This window comes from Canis lupus, chromosome 14 (assembly GCF_011100685.1).
Source record: "Canis lupus familiaris isolate Mischka breed German Shepherd chromosome 14, alternate assembly UU_Cfam_GSD_1.0, whole genome shotgun sequence".
NCBI lineage: Eukaryota > Metazoa > Chordata > Mammalia > Carnivora > Canidae > Canis > Canis lupus.
This window is the reverse complement of record NC_049235.1, coordinates 32,240,938-32,261,636: the sequence shown is the minus strand read 5'-3', so window position 1 is coordinate 32,261,636 and position 20,699 is coordinate 32,240,938. Positions and strand designations below refer to the sequence as shown.

At 31.9% G+C, this 20,699-nt stretch overlaps 1 protein-coding gene across 8 annotated transcripts in view; it reads left to right on the top strand.

Annotated features, from left to right (window-relative positions):
• SNX13 (sorting nexin 13) overlaps window positions 1-20,699 on the top strand; it is a 179,882-nt gene that overhangs the window by 78,207 nt on the left and 80,976 nt on the right. For 6 of the 8 annotated variants that reach the window (XM_038557025.1, XM_038557024.1, XM_038557022.1 and 3 more), the window contains 6 exons: window positions 5,356-5,460; window positions 6,095-6,227; window positions 8,012-8,049; window positions 12,196-12,265; window positions 16,483-16,655; window positions 20,026-20,133. In XM_038557025.1, coding sequence (XP_038412953.1) covers window positions 5,356-5,460; window positions 6,095-6,227; window positions 8,012-8,049; window positions 12,196-12,265; window positions 16,483-16,655; window positions 20,026-20,133 — 627 coding nt within the window. The remainder of the gene's footprint in view (window positions 1-5,355; window positions 5,461-6,094; window positions 6,228-8,011; window positions 8,050-12,195; window positions 12,266-16,482; window positions 16,656-20,025; window positions 20,134-20,699) is intronic. The other 2 variants (XM_038557023.1, XM_038557026.1) reach the window with 1 other exon arrangement.

Sequence of the window (20,699 nt, the reverse complement as noted above, 5' to 3'; positions counted from 1 at the left end):
CGGGATTGAGTTCCACATCGGGTTCCTTGCATGGAGCTTGCTTCTCCTTCCTCTGCCTCTCTCTTTGCCTCTGTCTCTCATGAATAAATAAATAAAATCATTAAAAAAAAATCTTTCTAAAAAATAAATAAACTAGAAAAGGAGACTACAGACTAGTATCTTTCATCGATATGGATACAACAGTCCTCAAAATTCCTCACACTCCAGTGTTTGTAATGGTTATGCTATAATACCTTTTAATTTATACATACTAGCACAAAAACTGTATTTGAATTTTAAGTGTGAATTGTATTTGAAAACTGCTTAGTCCATTTGCTTATATTTTTTTTGTATGAAACATACTTTTAAAAGACTGTACATTTTGAAGAGTAATAATATAACAGACACATTTATATTCCCTATCTAGCTGAAGAAATAGAACATTTACTGTGCTTTTGAAGATCCTTAGTACATTCTTCACCTTTCATTTTCTCCTGTTTCCTTACTTGGTGATGAAACCAATTTCCTGTAATTATTCACTTGCTTTGCCATATCATTTTACCATACATGTATGTTCTAAAGCAATATATTGCTTAGCTTTGTTTTTTAACCTTTATAGAAATGGAATATTATATGCATTGCTTTTATTCTTATTATATTGAAATTTATGCATATTGGTTTATATAAATGTAGTTCATTTTCATTTAAGTATTTCATCATACAGATATACAAGAGTTTATTTACTTTTGAAAATATTTATAAGCAGTTTGGTTTGTTTCCCTTTGCTTTCTGTTATACTTCTGTTCTGAATATTGCTGTTCATGTTTCTTCATGCACACATTCAAGAGTTTCTGCTATTTAAAAACTCAGTTTTAGTGTATATATGTAAGTCTTTCTATGTTAATTTTAAAAGTAGGTTATAGAGTCAGTTCTATTGTATGTAGTCCAGTAGTATGGGTTACAGTTAATATTGGAAAAATAAAAAATTAATAGTTTTTAAGTCAGTTTCTTACAGCATTTTATTTTACGATTTTATTTATTTATGCATGAGAGATGCAGAGAGAGAGAGAGAAAGACAGGCAAATGGAGAAGCAGGCTCCCTGCAGGGAGCCTGATCTGGGACTCGATCCCACCTGGGATCACAACTGAGCCAAAGGCAGACGCTCAACCACTGAGCCACCCAGGTGCCCTTCTGTCAGCATTTTAAAGATAGTGTTTCATTGTTTTCTGGCTCTCATTATTTCCAGTGAGAAATCAGCTATAAGTTTGTTATTCTTTTAAAGTTAGTATCTTTTTAAAGCATTGAAAGTCATCCTGAGTCTTGGGAAACCCTTTTCCAGGACACAGTAAGTCCTTTTTTTTTTTGCAGTGAATGGCGAAGAATGAGAAAAAAATACAAAACCAATTCATGGTTCCAGAATTCAGGGCTGAAGGCAATATTTTAGTGTCAAATGACTATGGCATGGATTTTCCACCTTTGGTAGTAATTGCTGTCTTTTTCCCTTGCTTCTAATATTGACAGCCATTATTTGGTGTTCACAATAATGGATTCTCCATTGTGTAGCACTCCGTGTATGGCTTAAGTGCATTGTTACCATGAATGTTGACAGTCTGTCTTCTACTTTTCCTGTCCTGTGCTGTGTATTGTGATACATTATGAATTTAACATTATGAATTTGGTAACCATGTTTTCTAAAAGTGTGAATAATGAAAATGAGAATGATGACAGTACCAATATCAGCATGACCTAGATATTGCCAAAAAAGAAGACTAAACGACTGGGTCATTTTAATGACAAATAGAAGGAGCCATATATCTTGGGTTAGGGAGAGTAAATAACCAAAATAAAACATACTGACCGCAGCCCTGGTGGCGCAGCGGTTTAGTGCTGCCTGCAGCCCCGGGTGTGATCCTGGAGACCTGGGATCGAGTCCCACCCACATCAGGCTCCCTGCATGGAGCCTGCTTCTCCCTCTGCCTGTGTCTCTGCCTCTCTCTCTCTGAATTAAATAAATAAAAAATCTTAAAAAAAAAACCATACTGCATGATGTGCAAAACATATTTTGGGATTGGCCTTAGTGGAGAAGGGGATATAAAAGCAAATGTGGAAACTGAATTTTGCAAATGAACTATAAAGAGTTACATTTCATGATTCAGCTTTCAACTGAAACATCCTATAGGTATAAACAAGAGAAGTTTTGATAACATGTTTTGGCTGTTGGAAATTTAGAACTTACTCTTGCAGATCTTACCAGCAATCATGCTTTCTGTAGTATCTTGTGTTATATCAGATTGTGGCAACAAGAGTATATTTCCTGTTGCTACTAGGTACTTTGATTTGAGAAAAATGGGAGTTTTAAATATCTTCTTGATTTCTAAGATTTTAATAAATTGCAGAAAACATAAAACAAACTTTACTTACATATTTGCATATTTAGCAGACAGTGCAAATGTAAATTTTAACAAACTTCCTTTTAGTCCATAAACTTCCTACCAAAGAAAATGAAAACCTCTTACCTGCTACATATCTTATATTCTATATTCTTTTATACAACACTGCTAAAACAGGGTATCATTTACCTACGTGTGATATTGAGGTTTTCATAGTGGAGTTTTTTGGTCAGTTTTTAGTTTCTTGAAAACATTCAGAAACAATGATATTTTTGACATTATAAAAATGTCAGAAAATAACTTCTTTAGACATTTGCTTCAACATGGCTATCATTGTTGCCAGCCATAGAAAAGATGCTAAACTTTTGACATGCAGTAAATATCATATTTTCAAAGAATGGGTTAAGAATAGTGTCCCCTAATTTGAAAATAGATTAAAAATAAATATGGTGAAAAGAATTACGGTAAACAGAAGTTTATGTTTTTTTTTTTTTCCAGAACTGTTAAATGATCTTTGAAGAGGCTAAAAGGAACCTTGAAAAGGATAGATTGATCTGAATTGTATATGTGTAGACTATTTAAAAAAATCATACAGTGAAAAAAAATAACTAATTTTTTTTGAAATGAGACTGCTGAGAACTCAAAAAAATATCACAAGAAAGGGATAGCTGGCTTTTAATAGATTTTCTCAGTTTCTTTACTGAAACTATAATTTATATGGAGTCTACCTTCCCTGTCACAACTTTAAATGATCTGTGTGTTTTAAAACCATTTTCCTTGAGAGAGGTATAACTTTTAGTGACATCCATTTGACTTTGAAATGTTTAAAATAGGCATTTTAGACATAGAAAATAGGCTTTTTAGACATAGATAGTCTATATGGTAAATTCATAGATGCATTGGATTTACTGGTCTAAAAACTTGCTGTTTTTAGTAAGTAAAGTCTCATTATTCTATGCCTAAATGATTTTACTGAAAGGATATTTACTTAATTTGATGTCATCACATTGAACTGATAAGGGAAGTAAATGTGATATAGACTTAAGAACAGAGATAGAGGTCAAAGTGAATTTTGTATTTGATTATATCAGTTATACCACTTGGTTTAAAAAAAAGAAAAAAACTGATGTCCTGAAGTCTCCAGGCAGATCAGAGAGGTATTGTTAAAAAAGGAAACATGAAAAGTAAAAATATTCTTTGGGATCATGGAATAAAAAGAAAATATTTTTTTAAATTAAATGTAGATAATACCTATTTAGTCTTATTACAGATATATACCCTTTTAAAAAGTCTTACATTTATGCACTTTAACAATATACAATAATATAGCCTACAATGTTTAAATACCTATTAAAGAGCTTAAATTGTATATTGATGGACAAAACCTAAATAGTTATGCTTTTCTCAAATATTATCTGTTTAATTAGTCCTATTAATTACTAATTGCTGTTGTTAACTAGTGCTCTTGCTGTTTTGCCTAACCACATTTGTCTAGAAAAGTACAGAATACAGATTAATAATTTTGGAAAATGCGTATTTTTGCATTTTTATGTTAGAGTAGTAAGAAAGTACATAAAAATTTTTTCTCTATTACTTTTTTTGAGGGAGGGTGATCTGGTTGGTTGTGTCCCATGATAACTCTTTAAAAGTGTTGGTCACGTTATACAAGGGTGAGTCCTAATCCCGTTCCATATATTTGAAAGTATAGGAGAAAGTAAACTTAAATAAATGTAAAATGTTATGGTTTTTCAAATTTGCATCTTCTTATTTCCTAGAAACTGAGTTTCATGAGCTTGGAGGGCAACCGGAAGGACAAAACTAGCTAACACTAGTTCCTCCTTAATTTTTGTCACATACTTGGAAGTTGTTCAGTTCTTTTTTTGTTTCAGGGAAAAACACATACGCACCACCACATCACATCCTCCCATACACAAACAACAAATAAGAACCCTTCCCTTCCTCCTTCAAAAAACCCCACCCACCACACAACCTTCTTGGGTTTACCAACTAGAATGTTGGATGAACCAGGGAGCATTAGACATTGGATAGGCCTTTTCCTACATATTTATGCTCTGCTGTTTACTTATTCTTTAAATCTTTTCCCTTTTCTGTATTTATCCACTCTTTTCCTTGGATATTCTATTGGGTAGCATATTTTAATTATTTAAACAATGCATTCTTGTGAAGGTTTCTTTAGAAGTTAACATCCTTATCACTAATTTATTCTCCAGAGCCTTCAGAGCTAAAAATTCAGAAGTTGGTATGCCAAAGATGATGATATTTCTAGCTTTTCAGCATTTTTTTCTTTCAATAAAGAAATTTTTCACATTGAACATTAAATTTTATATTTCTGGGGCATATCTGTCATATTATGCAATTAAAAATGGAAGTTGTTAGAAGAAATTAACTTTTTATGTTTTTTGCCCTCCCATATCATACTAGAACTTTGCTGCAGCATTATAAAGCCAAATTTAGGAGAAGGGTAGTCTCTTCAGAGGCTATTTAAAAAGATTATTTCTAGTGTTAAGTAAGTAACAAGTGCCTTACTCTTTTGCCAATCCTGTTAAATACATATCCAGGACTACTGGATATTAAGCTAATTCCTCATGACATTGTTTCCTGTGTGCCAGACACTGTGCTAGTGTGCCTTGTGGTTACATATTAATATGGTTACACAGTAACCATAGGTGGATTATCTCCATTTTGCAGATTGAGGAAATGAAGCCTCTTGAGAGGTAACTAAGCAAATGTCAAGATTTAAATTCATGTTTGTCTCCCCATCTACTTTATACTACATGATGACAAGAAGATTTGGTTCTTATTTCAGCCTCCTTAAACAGCTACATGGTGTTTACAAGCCAAGGATTTTTTACCAATTACTTTCAATAATATAGTTCCATTATGTAGTTCTTCTACTCTAAAGAATTAACTTGTATTTAGAAACTTAAAAAGTCATTACTACTATTATTTTTCTCTGTTTGTTAGGCATCTCCAAGAGTTACCGTTGATGATTATTTGGTGGCAAAATTAGCAGATACTTTGAATCATGAAGATCCAACCCCTGAAATCTTTGATGACATTCAAAGGAAGGTATTGTATATAGCATCTATCATTAAATCTTTCTTAATGAAAAAAAAATGTATATTCATGTAATTCATTTTTTAAAAGGTTATTGAAACATAAAAATATAGTGGTAACTAAAAAGATAATTTAACACTTCTCACAAAAAAGATAATTTAACACTTCTCACAAAAAAGGTAGGCTAGTTTTTTGTTTATTTAATTGACAAATGAGGAAAATTCTTATGTTGGGTTATTTAAATCTGAAAAAATCTGACTAAAGGATCAGACAAATAGTCTTAGAATTTCATGAGTTGATGATGTGTAAATTACCTGACTTAAATTTATTTTACTCTGTTCCTGGAGCCTTTATGTGAACTTGTTTCATAGAGAACACTACTTCCTGGAACATTATACATATAAGCTGTCATGTGACCTGTGTTTCAGTGGGACCGTTTTCAATGCAGTTAGGTACATTAGGTGAAATTAGTTGAGAAATCATTAGTTGTGATGTTGTGATGTAGGCTTATTGCTGGCCTCATAGATATGGAACCATAATGATTCATCATAGCAAGACCTCTTCCTAGCTTTTGGTGAAATCTTATTATTGGAAAGTAGTACATTATCTCTATTAATGATGGGATATCTTGATTTATTTCAATAAGGTTTATGAATTGATGCTACGAGATGAAAGATTTTATCCTTCCTTCAGACAGAATGCACTTTATGTGCGCATGTTAGCTGAGCTGGATATGTTAAAAGATCCTAGTTTCAGAGGATCAGATGATGGTGATGGAGGTAAGGTGGCTTACGCGCATATTTGTGTGTGTGTGTGTGTGTGTGTGTGTACATGTATTCCTATATATATATTTTGTTTACCAAAAAATGATGTTTTAAGCGAGATAAAAAATGCCTTGAAGCCCAATATAAATTGTAAAATATTTAAATCTCTAGAAATGAATGACAGAGTTTAGTTACTACACTAAATTAAGATGTTGAAAATTTAATAACAGATTAGTATTTCTCCTTTGCTAAAACGTGGTCACAGATTCTTTTAAAAATATTTAAATAATGCTTCCTGTTTTAATTTTAATCACATTATTTTTCTCACCGTATCAAATCGTACTTTCTCTTGTTTTTTCGTGTTTATAGACAGTCACCAAATTCTTGACAAAATGTGGGCCTAGATTGATTTTAGATTCTATTTCTGGATCTTCATATTGTTGATAACAAAAGTAAATTACACCTTGTTTTGCTTCTGATTCCTCTTTTACCTTGATTTGTCTTTGGTGGAAAGATTTAAGAGGTAGGCAGACCACAGAAGGAAATAGGAGGTATATAATTGAATAAGGAGGATAGAGAACTATTTGCTCATTTTAATTATCACCTTACTATTAACTAAGGGGTAATCCTTGGTAGAATTTCCTGTTTACTTTTTGTGACCCTAGGTCTGAGAAACCAAGAAATGATCTTGGGCATTTAGAGTTATTGAAACTCAAAAGCAACACCAACTGCCTCTTTGTAAAAGACACATTTAGAGATCCAGATTCATAAATAATCTCCTAAGTAGTGCTGAAGCCATATGTTAACTTTAAATTGTATATGAATATTGCTTCACCATATATCATTACTTAAAAAAAAAAAGATTTTATTTATTTATTCATGAGAGAGAGAGACAGAGACACAGGCAGAGGGAGAAGCAGGCTCCATGCAGGGAGCCTGATGCGGGACTTGATCCCGGGACTCCAGGATCACGCCCTGGGCCGAAGGCAAGTGCTAAACCACTGAGCCACCCAGGGGTACCCTATTATTACTGTTTTTAACAGAGGGGCATCATAATTGGTAACTTCGTGTGCTCACATACAGAATAAAACACTGAGGGAAAAGATGTTAATTTTAATAATGTATAATTAAGACTTAGCTCTCTAACATTACTTTTAAAAATGATCTCTACTTGCTTTTTAATTAAATGGCATTACATATGAAGTTTTATATATCTTGCTCTGTTAGTTAAATGTTGATTTAAGTATCTAGCATTACAATGTTTTTGAGCCAAACTACCAAGAATAAGTGGACACAATAGATACATTATGTATATAAACCAATCTTTAAAAAAAAAAATCAATCTTTTTATTCTTTGCACAAAAGAAAAATTTTAATTGTAGTATTTCTTAATCCAATGAGACAGAACTATCAACATTCTGGTAACATTTCCTAATGAACTTCACTCTTCAGTGTTTTCCTCATGTTTACATTGTATCAGACAACTTCATATGATATACTTAAGGATAAAATACTTAATAATTGCTCTCCTGTACGTGAACACCTATTTTTGGTATTTGGTGGGGGCATGTGCAAATCAGGCACATATATATTTTCTCTGGAATCTGTGGCTTTCAGAAAAATGAGGCTTAAAGGTTAGCAGGTATTTGGGAGTAGTATAACACAATTTTCTTTGCTTTTTTGTTATGTCTTTGCTTGGGTGACTTTCATTCTTGGTATTTGAACCTCAGATAAAACAACTCTTTCAAAAGTTTTTTTTTTTTTTTACTGTATACTAAGTTGACTATCCCTTCCCACAGAATCTTTTAATGGGTCTCCTACTGGAAGCATAAATTTGGTAAGTATTATTAAATAACTTAGTTATTAAAGTGACTTGAAAATATTATAAAAGGTAAACTTTAACATACATAAATAAATGATATATTAGAAGCTCTCATCATTAATTATAAGAAGTTACTTGCTTTAAAAGAAATGTTAAATTCATATATAACAGCTTCTGAAATTTATTTTCATTTTTAAAAATGTGCTTAAGTCACCTGTAATTCAGTTGTATTTGATAAAAAGGTGACTTCATTATTTTCAATCCCAATATTTAGTATTTTGAAATTACTTTTTGATTAGTGATATGTTGGATAGTATATGTGACATGTAAATGTTTATAGTGAAATTAGTTTTTTCTTTTTGTATGTAGAAAAGAAATATAAAATTAGTAGGATATCTGAAAACTTCCAGGTATTTCTTAAAGTGCACACTGTAACCAGTTCAAGTTGTAAAAAAAATTTTAATCTTAAACCCTTATATTAAATTAAGCAACTTTATCTTATGATTATGGGTTTAAGAATGATATATTTTTAGCATGTAAGCTGTCATTGGCATTTTATACATTCAAAGTGAAGTGTGAAGTAATGAATATTTCAGTTCTTTTATATATCCATCCCTGTCATGAATAACTTCTTTCATAAAATGTTGCTAAGAAGAAATACTTGTTCAATAGAAGTTTTAGTCCAGAGTTTTTGGGGGGCAGTTAGGAAGAGATTGTTTGCTTTGTTTTTCATTCTACCCACATTACTTTTTCTTTCAGACTTTTTAAATAGCTGAATGGTCTAGAGGTCCATTATCTTATGTTGTCTTCTGTATTGCTATATTTTTTTCAAAAAATAACCTTTTGTTTTATTAGTCTATGAAGTACATTTAACAAAACACTGAAGCACTCAGCCATAGTGTTAATATCAGATATGATGTAACATTTAAAATATTTTTTTAAATAATTTGGTATCATTACTGTATGTTTGTTATAATCTATAGCCCTATCACAAAAAGGAATAACTTGTAGAGCATGAAGGAAGTATTAGCAATAATCGTTATGTGAGAAAATTTCCAAATACGAAATTTTTTATTCATTTGAAATTTCAAGTATTCACATTTGTAGTACTTGTAGGAGTGTTTGAACACTAGTAACAAAGTTTTTTTTTTTACTTTGTTCCATATTTGGAATAAATGCCTTTTCACCTAAGAGCAGTTCCTTTGTTACGTAGTGATATAAACCAGGCAGTCTCATTTGACAAAGGTCACACTTGAGGTCAGTGACGTGCAGTATTTTGTTATTCATATAAATCTATTAAATTTAAGCTTTTAAGTAGCTGGACTCCTTTGGAATCTTTCTTTTTAAATATAGACAAATTTTAGTGGGTAGCTGCACTTTAAAAGTAGTTTTAAGATTGAAAAATAGGTCATAGTAGTTTTTTCCAGTATAGTAAGCAAAGAAAGTAATGTGTGGTAACTTACTCATTTTTCATTGAGATTGGCAAGTAAATTATAAACATTTCTAGCAGTGCCATTGTAGTTGTGTGGATTATCACAGTAAATCTGAATTTTCATTTTTTGCCTTAGCATAATGTTAAAAAAAGTTTATGTTTTTGCAAGCAGTTCAAGAATTTTAACCCAAGGATTACTTTACACACTATTTTATTTCAGGACATCATTAGTGTACTTGTTCTGAAATCACAGTTTTCTTTTATCAAATAATATAGTTCTAAATCAGAGTGTGGTTAATATTATTTTACCAATTGTTATTTTATATAATCTACTTTATGTTTACATTTGCATTATACCCGTGACTAATGTTTAAGAGATGTTTCATTGGATTGTTTCACTATATTTAATGAAAATAATATTTATTAGTTTTTTAAGTGCTAAAAAGACATTTAGATATAAAGTTTTCTAATAACTCCTGGATTGCATAGTATAAGATGCTAACATGTTTAAAGTAAAGAGTAGCATGTAGCTAGCTGTTGAAATATTACCTGCCAAGGAGGGTTAACAATAACAATAATAGTAATAACAAAAGTATATCTTGAAAAACAATTGTTTTATATTCTCTGTGATAGCTTCTAATTGGAAGAAGATCATAGTAAACAACAATCTAAATTTTGTGGAATATTCTATTTTCTCTGTAATGTTAAAGCAAAGGTTGTATTTCTATCAAGATGTATTATTATAGATCATATGACGACTTAAAAATAAGCACACTCTACTTCTTTTCAAAGCATTATAATTCATTTTATAAACTGACAGAGTTGTAGAGCAAGCATCACACTGTTATACCATTGGGAAGACTGAGGTACAAGAAGAACTGGTTGATTTAGCTGAAGTCTCTTAGGGTATCACTGGTGAAGCCTGAACTAGACCTATTTTAATTTAATGATTCGTCCCCTTGACTTGACCAGGAAAATACTGTCGATTATCTGTATGTTATTGCCATTTTTTTTTCTCTTAATAAACAATCTTCACTAGAAAAACTCTTTTGGCTTTCTTCTTAGAATTCAGTTGCCTTAATTTAAATGGCTTTATGTCATATGTATGGCTGCATTTAAGCTATTTAAATGACTCTTCTAGTAAGATCCTGTGGTTTTTGAAGTGTAAGATATGTCTGAATCTTATAATGTCTGTGTGTCAGAGGTCCCCAAGCCCATTTCTATATTCATTGATTACTAAGAGGAGGACTTATAGGCCTCAGTATAGTCAGACTCTCATGGGTAGGATTTATCAGAGAGAAAGGATTTAAAGCAAAATCAGCAAAGAGAAAAGGTACGTGTAACAAAGTCTAGAGAAAACCAGGTACAAGTTTCCAGGAATCCTCTCCCATGAAAGTCAGGTTGGACTAACTTAATTCCTCCAGCAATGAATGTAACAACACATGTGACATGTTGCCTACCCAGAAAGCTTATCTAAGACTAAGTGACCAGGGTTTTCACTGGATGTAGGTCACAAAGGCAAATCTCTGGTTAGTACATACTAAAATTCCAAACTCCCAGAAGGAAAGCAGGTGTTCAGCATAAACAGTTACACAAATAGTTTAGGTATGGTGAACCACTCTCAGCAGTTAAAGAATGGTGGGAACCTTCCCTAATTCTAAATTCCTAGATGTCATCCAAGGGCCAGGCTTGGAAGCAGTCCTTTCTAGGAGAGCAATTTCAAGTAAACTCTTTTTTGCTGTTTACTTTTTTCCAGCTTTATTGAGATATAACTGACATAAAACATTTGTAGGTTGAAGATGTACAACATATTGATTTGATATTACAAAATGGTTGCCACAGTAGGGTTAGCTAACCTCTCCATCACACAACATAATTGCCATTTCTTTTTGTATTAAGAACATTTAAGATTTACCCTCTTAGTAACTTCAAATATTTAATGATATTATTATTATTATTATAAATATAGGTGACTCAAGTTAACTCTTTCTGTGCAGTCTGTCATTATGTGCCCTTCTGAGTATTTGTGGGTATGGTGTATATGAGGCAAAAAAAGTCTTAAATTTAAACTGAAGGGCCATAGTTGAAAAAAAAGATTCATTTTGGGTAACTCAGTAATAATTTTGTTTGTGGAATTAATTTTGAAAATTATTTAAAATCTGTCTTAGACTCTGGATTCACTTCATGTTATAAGAAATCATAATAATAGGTAACATTTTTTTGTGTTAGGCAGTCTTAATAAATGTTTTACATGTCTTCTTGTTTAATTCTTTCATAACCCTATGATGTGTAGGTACTATTATGCTCATTTTATAGATAAGGAATCTAAAATTATTTCTAAATTAACAAGAATGTTAAGTAAACGAATTGGCTCTAGTATACTTCAACATTAAAAAAATGATAAGAACATGTCTACTTATTTTTATCCATATTTTTTTCCTTGTTCTTCATTGACTATAATTGAGAAGCAGCAAATGTTGGTATATGGATAAGCAACGAAGAATAAATGATCAATGTACTGAGTTGATTTCTGAATTACTTTGTTTTATAATTTTTTAATTGTGGATTTTCTCTCTACTGTTAGTATAAATAGGATTATTATTGGGAGAGGGATACAAATAATATAAACTCTACATGGGACCAAAGATGAGTAAGGTACATATGATATAGAATGCTTTAACACTTTTTTCCTATAAAATTAAAATATTAAAAAATTTTTTTTTTCCAAGTCTTTAGATGACCTTTCAAATGTAGCTTCTGATGACTCAGTACAACTTCACGCTTACATTTCAGACACTGGTAAGAGACTTTGTGGTATAATTATTACTCAAAAATTATTATTATTATTCCTGAATTATTTTCCACATTTATTTTTACAAACCATTTTTCTGTTTTGTAGTTATATTTTTTTAAGTTACATTTTTTTCTGCAGCATGTTTTTCATTAAATTCTGCATTTATTTACTTGTTATATATGGTTTGATATATACTTTGTATCATGTTTATAGTACTTTGTGTATATGTTATGATGTACTTGTGTACCTTCTTTCTCTTAAGGTTTTTACTGTTAACATTTGGAAAATTTTAAATTCTAAGCATTTTGTTACTGCTAATAAACTCTTGAAACCCAATCTTTTCCTCTTCTTGTTTGTGTCTTGCTGATAATTGTCTGTATAATTCTTTTTAAATAGCTTGGGGCAGATTTTAGGTCAATTTTTTTTATATATGCAGACTCACACTAGATAAGTAGGTCAATGAAACTTTTGTATAGGAGTCTTAAGAAATGCTTAGATGAGGTGAGAAACCTCTAAAATTTTGTGACTCAGCATACGCCCAAAATGGTTAGTGAATTGAAAAAAGAATCTATTTTCATCCTTGCCAATGGGTTATTATATAATGCCAGTGAGTAGTAGATAATGGTGGCTTACTTATCCAACTTCTCACTATTTCTAGACTATAGGAGTGTGTCTGTCAGATTACATTTGAAATGTTACCATACTGAGGTATCTCAGTTCAATTTCATGCTTACAGTTTAGGTAACTAAAAAGAGATTTTATAGTGCAAGTATAGTTTAAAAGATAATTTGCATTTTTTAAATATCTCTGTTTTCTTTTGCTTCCCCTGGAGCTGGAGTCTCATTTTGCATTGTGTTCCCTGCCATATTTCTGACATAAGTTATTTATAATTGCTGTCTAAGTTGTTCTTTTATCCTTTACAGTCAGTGCATACATTACTTGCAAAGGTTACTAGATAACAACTTTGTCATGAAACCAGAGGTTTTATTGCTTTTCTTTCTAGATTTTGTTATAGTTGTTTCACTTTTCCTTCCTGAAATTTTAAAGTTCTTTTAAAAAATCTTTCTTCATTAGTTTTCCAAATATGAAAGTCTTTTTAAACTGCAGATGTTTAGTGTTTGTCCTTTACTTCTTTCTTGAAGACCTTAAACTTTATGTCTCAAGGAAGATACTCATGTCTATATTTTTTATGTAGAACTTTTCTTTTCTCTGAAAGTTGTGATTTTCCAGCTGCTTTGTCCATTTATTCAACAAGTGTTTAAAGCTTCTTAAAATGTATGGAAACACTGTACTTAGCATTTTTGATAAATTGTTATTTCTGTCAAATAAATTATGTATAAATACTAAAGAGGCACATAATATAGTTGTTAAGAGCATAACTTTTTGCTCATTTGCATGGGTTCAAACCTCAGCTCTGCCACTTAATAGGTGACCTTGGGCAAGTTCCTTAACTTCTCTGTAATGTTCATCCATAAAATGGAATGATAATAATGATATTTACCTCATAGGGTTATTATGGGACTAATTAATTACATTAGTAATTATATATGAGTGGACATTATATATTAGTGTTTGCTCAAATAAATATTTGACCAGTTGGACTCCAAAGTCTCTTTGAGTCTGGATTTTGTTTTTAACTTCTTTATTACAGGAAGTAGAGCTTAGAGTCTAGTGAAGGGCTAATCAAGGAGTGGTCCATGGACTAGCGCATATTCTCTTCTTTGTGAATCTTGCTTTAAAAAATATTAGCTAAATTAAGCAATGTCCTTAGTGATGAGTTTGATTTAAATTTTGGTCTTAGTTCTTATCTGATTATGGATTAGAGACAAATAGTTTACATCACCTGCTGTAACAGTGTCCTAATGAAAACATAGTATTTCTACAATAATATCTTAACATCATCTCTATCAGTATATACAACCTCATTATCTTTTTTAAAAATCAAATTACCTTTTTGTCTTCTGCACAATCTTACTATTCTTCCTATTGTGCATGCACCCTAGTCATGAGCTCTTCTGCCCATCAATTTGTGATAAATCTGATTATTATTTTTCGAACTGCTTTCTTACATTCTTCCCTTCATTTCTTTTCTATTCTTTCTCTTCTCCTTGTTCTTGTTAGCTTCTAATTGGTTATGAATTGCTGCCTAATTGGCTTCTGCTTTCTGATTTCCTTCCCCAAACCTATCTTGAACACAACAGATAAAACTATTCTCTTGTAGTCATGCTAATCCAATTGAGTGGTCCTAGTTCTCTAACAGGATGAAAAGGTTTTATGCAGTTTGTTCTGCATAGCATAGGTTTCTGAGAGAAAGATGACTGGAAGAAATGAACAGTGAGTAATAAATAATGTTACCTATAGTTATAGCCTCAGAGAGTGAGGTGATCAAAGTCAGTCCCTGCCCTAGTCCTATGTTTGTTCAAATCAGGAACACTGATACTAGAAAGAAAAGGACAATTTTGAGTAGAAAGTACAAATCTCAAAAAATTTTTTGATGAAATCTTAAAAGAGACTTCTGCCCAAATTGCATTTGCCAGTATAGATTTTTAGTTTTTATGTTATTAAGATAATTTACTAATATGCTATATGCAAGCCTTTTTTTTGCCTGATTATATATAAAACACAAAATATTGAGCTCCAAAACTTGGCCACTTTACCCACACATACACACAATTATGGATCTTTTATTATTAGAAGAGCAATAAATACTTGTGGTCAGAATGGTAGTTTAAAGTGCTAAGGGAAATCCTGCCTTCCACACACTGAAAACAGGAAAATAAAAATAGCTAAAGGGAGAAAGCTACAGGTGCCACAGACCATGAAGAAAAATAAATTTAGGAAGGTGAAGTGGAGTTGAAGCCAAGTAGCTTACAGGAGCATAAATACTGCTATTTTGATTTTGATAGCATTTTCATGTCCCTCACATTTTGAAGAGGTAGTATGGAGTAAGGCCATGGTAAGCTGGAACCCAACCCTTCGCGTGAAGCCCTCAGTAACAAAGCATAGGTTTTTTAAAAAAAAATTTTTTTTTATTATTTATTTATGATAGTCACAGAGAGAGAGAGAGAGAGAGAGAGAGAGGCAGAGACATAGGCAGAGGGAGAAACAGGCTCCATGTACCAGGAGCCCAACGTGGGATTCGATCCCGGGTCTCCAGGATCGTGCCCTGGGCCAAAGACAGGTGCTAAACCACTGCGCCACCCAGGGATCCCGCATAGTTTGATATGAAAGAGGAGCTAAAGTAACTTCACCTAGTGTCTGAGGAGAAAACAAAGAATGCTCAGATCATGTCTGGAAAAGGTATTTGTCATCCACAAGAAATTGAAAGCTTGTCTTGATTCCCAGCACGGGTTTGTCTAGAGTCCACCATTTTCTAGTGATTGTGTGATGTTAAAAATAGAGATAAAACCTAAGGCAAGAATGCAATACTATGAAAAAAAATCATAGAAAAATATATTGTGATTGATATTGATGTCAGTGGATGAATTAAGAAATAGAGTAGATATAAGTGGAGACTTAGTAAACTAAGACAGTAGAAGGAGGTAGGAAGAGGGAAAAATAGGAATGAAAATTAAAATGATTCAAAGTGTGTCTCTTAAGATTAGTACAAAATGGGAACAGGTTTTGATTTTAGAGATTACCTCACTTGAGTAGTTTGTGACAAGTCAGTAGGAAAATGCTTTTTAAAAAAATCTCCAGAAGTACACTGTATGACTAGTAAATGACTAGTAAATTTTTGAATATTATAAACAATAAAGAGACTTGCCATAAATGTGTATAAAATCTTATTCATTGGCTTTGCTTTCTGTTTAGTTGAAGAGATTTTAATTGAAATACAACTGGATAGTGAAGGCTAGTATGAAAGATTTTGTTTCTGTTATTTTTTCCTCTATTAAATTTAAAGAATACTACTATATTATGAGGTAGTGGTGTGGTATCATAACTAAGAATAGGTACAAGCTCTTGAGGAAGAGAGTCCAAAGTAGATATCACTATGTGGTTTATAGTGTCATCATAAACTTATGAAGTAGTTATCATGTATAAAATCTTGTAAATGTGAGTACAGAGGATGGGAATCTATTTTATCCTTTGGTGACATCCTTTGGTCTTAGTCTATCATTTCAAATTCTTCTTCATTTCATGTTCTTTTTGTTTGTTTTTGTTCTTCATCTTCCTCCTTTTTGTGTGTTTTGTTCCTCTTCATTTTGTTTTAAATGACTAGTATATGCTGACTATGACCCATATGCTGTGGCAGGCGTTTGTAATGATCATGGCAAGACATATGCATTATATGCCATTACTGTACACCGGCGCAATCTTAACAGTGAGGAGATGTGGAAAACCTATCGTCGGTATAGTGACTTTCACGACTTCCATATGAGGATCACTGAACAGGTAATGAGGCCTTTAAAGTTGGTGTGCTTTACATTGTGTCCTGATTTGATAATTTGATTCTAAATAGTTCTGAGGATGCTAAGATTCTGACCAAAGCAAAAGAAAATAAGGTAAGAATTTTTATATAATCAACATAATGTTAGAATGATTTCAGACATTTAACCAATAAATTGATCTTTAACCAGTGCTAACCATTGTAGACTAGTGACAAAATATCAGTGGTCTACCTTGGAAAATTAAAATGAATGTATATTTATGATTTTAAGTGTGTGTGTACACATGTATGTGTGTGTATGGTGCTTTGCAGAGGTGTTTGGTTTAAAATAGGGACAATCACTACAGAATATTTTGTGTTTTTGTTTTTGGCAACATAATTGAATTATAGCTATTTTATTTTAATTTTTAAGATTTTTATTTATTCATGAGAGAGAGAGAGAGGCAGAGACACAGGCAAGAGGCAGAAGCAGGCTCCACGCAGGGAGCCCGATGCAGAACTGGATCTGGGACTCTGGGACCTCACCCTGGGCCGAAGGGAGGCGCCAAATCCCTGAGCCACCCAGGCGTCCCTAGTTATAGTTATTTTAAATGGCATCTTTATCCATCAGTGTAACAGTTAAATCCTTGACCATTAAGTTGTTTTATTTACAACCTAAATTAAGTTTAACATTAACCAGATGTTTTTAATTCTTAAGAAATACAACCCTCTTGTTTTATAAAAGTATATGGACCTTTTAAGATAACAAATGAAAACAAAGTATTTCTCTGTTTTACTTTTTATTAATTACTTTTTTCTTTAACTTTGAAAAAATCTATTCTTACCAGATGAGTTGGAATATATCATTTATGGAATTTATTTTAACTTTTGAAAATCTTTGATTTCATTCAAGGTTTTTAAGTATGTAGCTGTCCTTAAAATAATGATAATGACATTTAAATGGACAGAAGCTTTGAAATGATATTGTATTATTTGAGTAATCAGAAAATACCTTTTTCAGTTAAGATAGTGCAAAAAATATGGTTGGTACCATGATAATCTCACTAACATATTCTGTGAATAGAGTGAAATAAACTATTATGCCTTAAAAGTGATAAAAAATGGATTAGTGTTGGGCAACCTGGGTGACTCAGCGGTTTAGCACTGTCTTGAGCCCAGGGCCTGATCCTGGAGACCCGGGATCGAGTCCCACGTTGGGCTCCCTGCATGGAGCCTGCTTCTCCCTCTGCCTGTGTCTCTGCCTCTCTCTCTTTCTCTCTCTCTCTCTCTCTGTCTGAATAAATAAATTTAAAAAATGGATTAGTGTTGACTCTAGAAGCACATTTGAAAAAGACTATTTTGAATTATATTCATAAGGAAATTAAAAAACTTTGGACATACCCGTTCTAGTTTTGTTGTTGAATAGATCAATATCTATTGATTTGTTTGTTCATATTTAGCTTGATTTGTTTGCAGAGGTGAATGAATATTCTATTCCATATTGAAGAAATAATTGCTTTAATTTTTAAATATTACCTGTTTCATATCCTAAAATTCCACTGCTTATGTATCTTTTCTTTCCATCCTCACACTTTATCCAAACATGACAAATTTTAAGATAATTTGAATTGCTAAGAAGTAATTTTATTTACTTACAAATCAATAGGAATTTGATCTAATGTGAAATTTTCTAGTCTAGGAATGTAATTATGTTTACGCATTTACAAATATAAGTGAAAACATACTTTGAAAAACTTTACTAATAGAACAGTTATACAGAAATTTCCATTTTCAGTACAGCATCAGAAATTAAATGAAATTAATAAAGTGAATGTATTTTTGTAAGGGCTCAGTATAGTCAAAGTGGTTTTGACTTTGTTTCCTCTTAGATCATAGTAGTGTGTGATTACTTAAGTATTTAGATTGCTTAGAGCTTAAGAATTTAAAAACAAAGCTTGTTAAGTGAAAATGTAGCTTTAAGCAAAATGCTAAATAAGAATCAGCCTGTTTGCCTTTTAGCTGTGCTTTATCTGTAAACATAGTCCCTGTAAATTTCAACTTTCCTTTTTTGTTTTTCTTGTCTTTGCTGAAAGAAAAGAACTGCTGCTACTTACCTTTTATGGATAACATACAATAAATTTATTCATATTACAGTTCCAGGCAACCATCTTATTTGCCATTCCATTTAGTATTTTCAGAATCTTCCAGTTTGGGGATGAAAATTATCCTATACCTTTTTGTTTCCTCTTTAATCTCTGCACCAGGAGTGAATTTTCTTTACAGAGTCATTATTGTTGATGTTTTTAAACAAAGGATAGTTCTAGAAAGTTTGTTTCATTTCAGGACATGTATCATATGGGAAAAACTCCAAGGCTGCTTGAAGTTTCAGTTATGAGGCTGTTGGCTAGGCACAGTCACTAGCTAAATGATTTTCCTCCAATGCCGTGTTAGTAGCTGATGTAGCTAAAATCTGTGCTTTAGCAAGGCATGACACATATATATGGACCTTTGAAGGTGCACCCAGATGTTGAGTCTGTAAATGCAAACCTAGAGCATGTATACTTAGTGTTTGTGGCCTTACAAAGATAAGATAGATGCTAATGGCTTTTAAGTTTTTTTCTTAGTAGTCTCTGAGTTTATTATTCATGTGTTTGGTGGGGAAGAAGTGTCAGTGTTATACTATAGTTGTTTATATGCAAAGTTGTGGTAAAACTGTAATACATACTTTGAAATTTGCCTTTCTTATTTTTAAATTAGCTATTATAATGATTAACTGATAGGAAGTCATCAGTATTAAAAAATACTTTTTTAATTAGATTTCTTAACAAGCCAGGAATTCAGGGATCTTTGATCATTAAAAATTAATTTGCTAATACTTTATTCACAAGTCAAAGTGTTAAGGAAAAAAAATTTTTTAAAGATTTATTTATTTATTCATGAGAGACACTGAGAGAGGCAGAGACATAGGCAGGGGGAGAAGCAGGCTCCCCACAGGGAACCCAATGTGGAACTTGATCCTGGATCCTGGGATCACGCCCTGAGCCGAAGGCAGACACCAACCCCTGAGCCACTCAGGCATCCTGGAGAATATTTTTAAAACTGTTTATTATTGATAATTTTGAACAAAATTAGAGTGTTCAAATGAAATCCCATGGGGATATCATCCATCTTTAGCAGTTAGCCATGTTTGTCATTCTTCATTGAAAGTACTCCTTTATAAATAAATAGCATTAGAACTGTGCTTGGACATATTTTCTGATGTTTGCTTAATATAATAAAATACATTATAAAATAACCAGTTAAAGATGATTTTGATATATAGAGGAATTGCTACTTAGAAAATACTTTTCTGTTTTTGTAAAAAGCTAAAATTATTGAATATATTTTATCTTCTAGTTTGAAAATCTGTCAAGCATATTGAAGCTTCCTGGTAAAAAGACTTTTAATAATATGGATAGAGATTTTTTAGAAAAAAGAAAAAAGGATTTAAATGCATATTTGCAGGTAAGTCCATGTTTATTATTATCCATAGGTTTTCATTTTAATATAGCATACAGATACAGTAGATTGCCTTGTTAACATTTTAATATGATAGTGGGTTAGTAACCACTTTCCAGTAGCATGTCAGATGACACATGCATACTGTTCAGTAATTTATCAATATTCTCTGTTTATTGACTGATTTAGAAGTTTCTGGACACTGAGTGCTTGGGATTTTGTTACTTCAGGTTTAAATGAATACACACAGGCCCACATTTATCTTCTACATCACTATAAAGTCTAGATGTTTTATGGTACGCTAAACAGATAAATGTTTCCTATTCAGTACATAGTAGCTCTATGAGGTAGATCCAAAGTTAACAGATTTTCATTCCTGATAAATGCCATCTGTAGTCCACAGTGAGTCTAAGGCTTCTAAAATTACAGGATAATTCAAAAAAGGAAGAGATCCAAGGGACTATTTCTTAACATGTACTATCATAAGTATGTAGATTTCTGTTGGGAAATAACAAAATTTGTCTCACAAGTTACTTATCCTAGAAAAAATTTTGTTTTAGAACCATGTATCC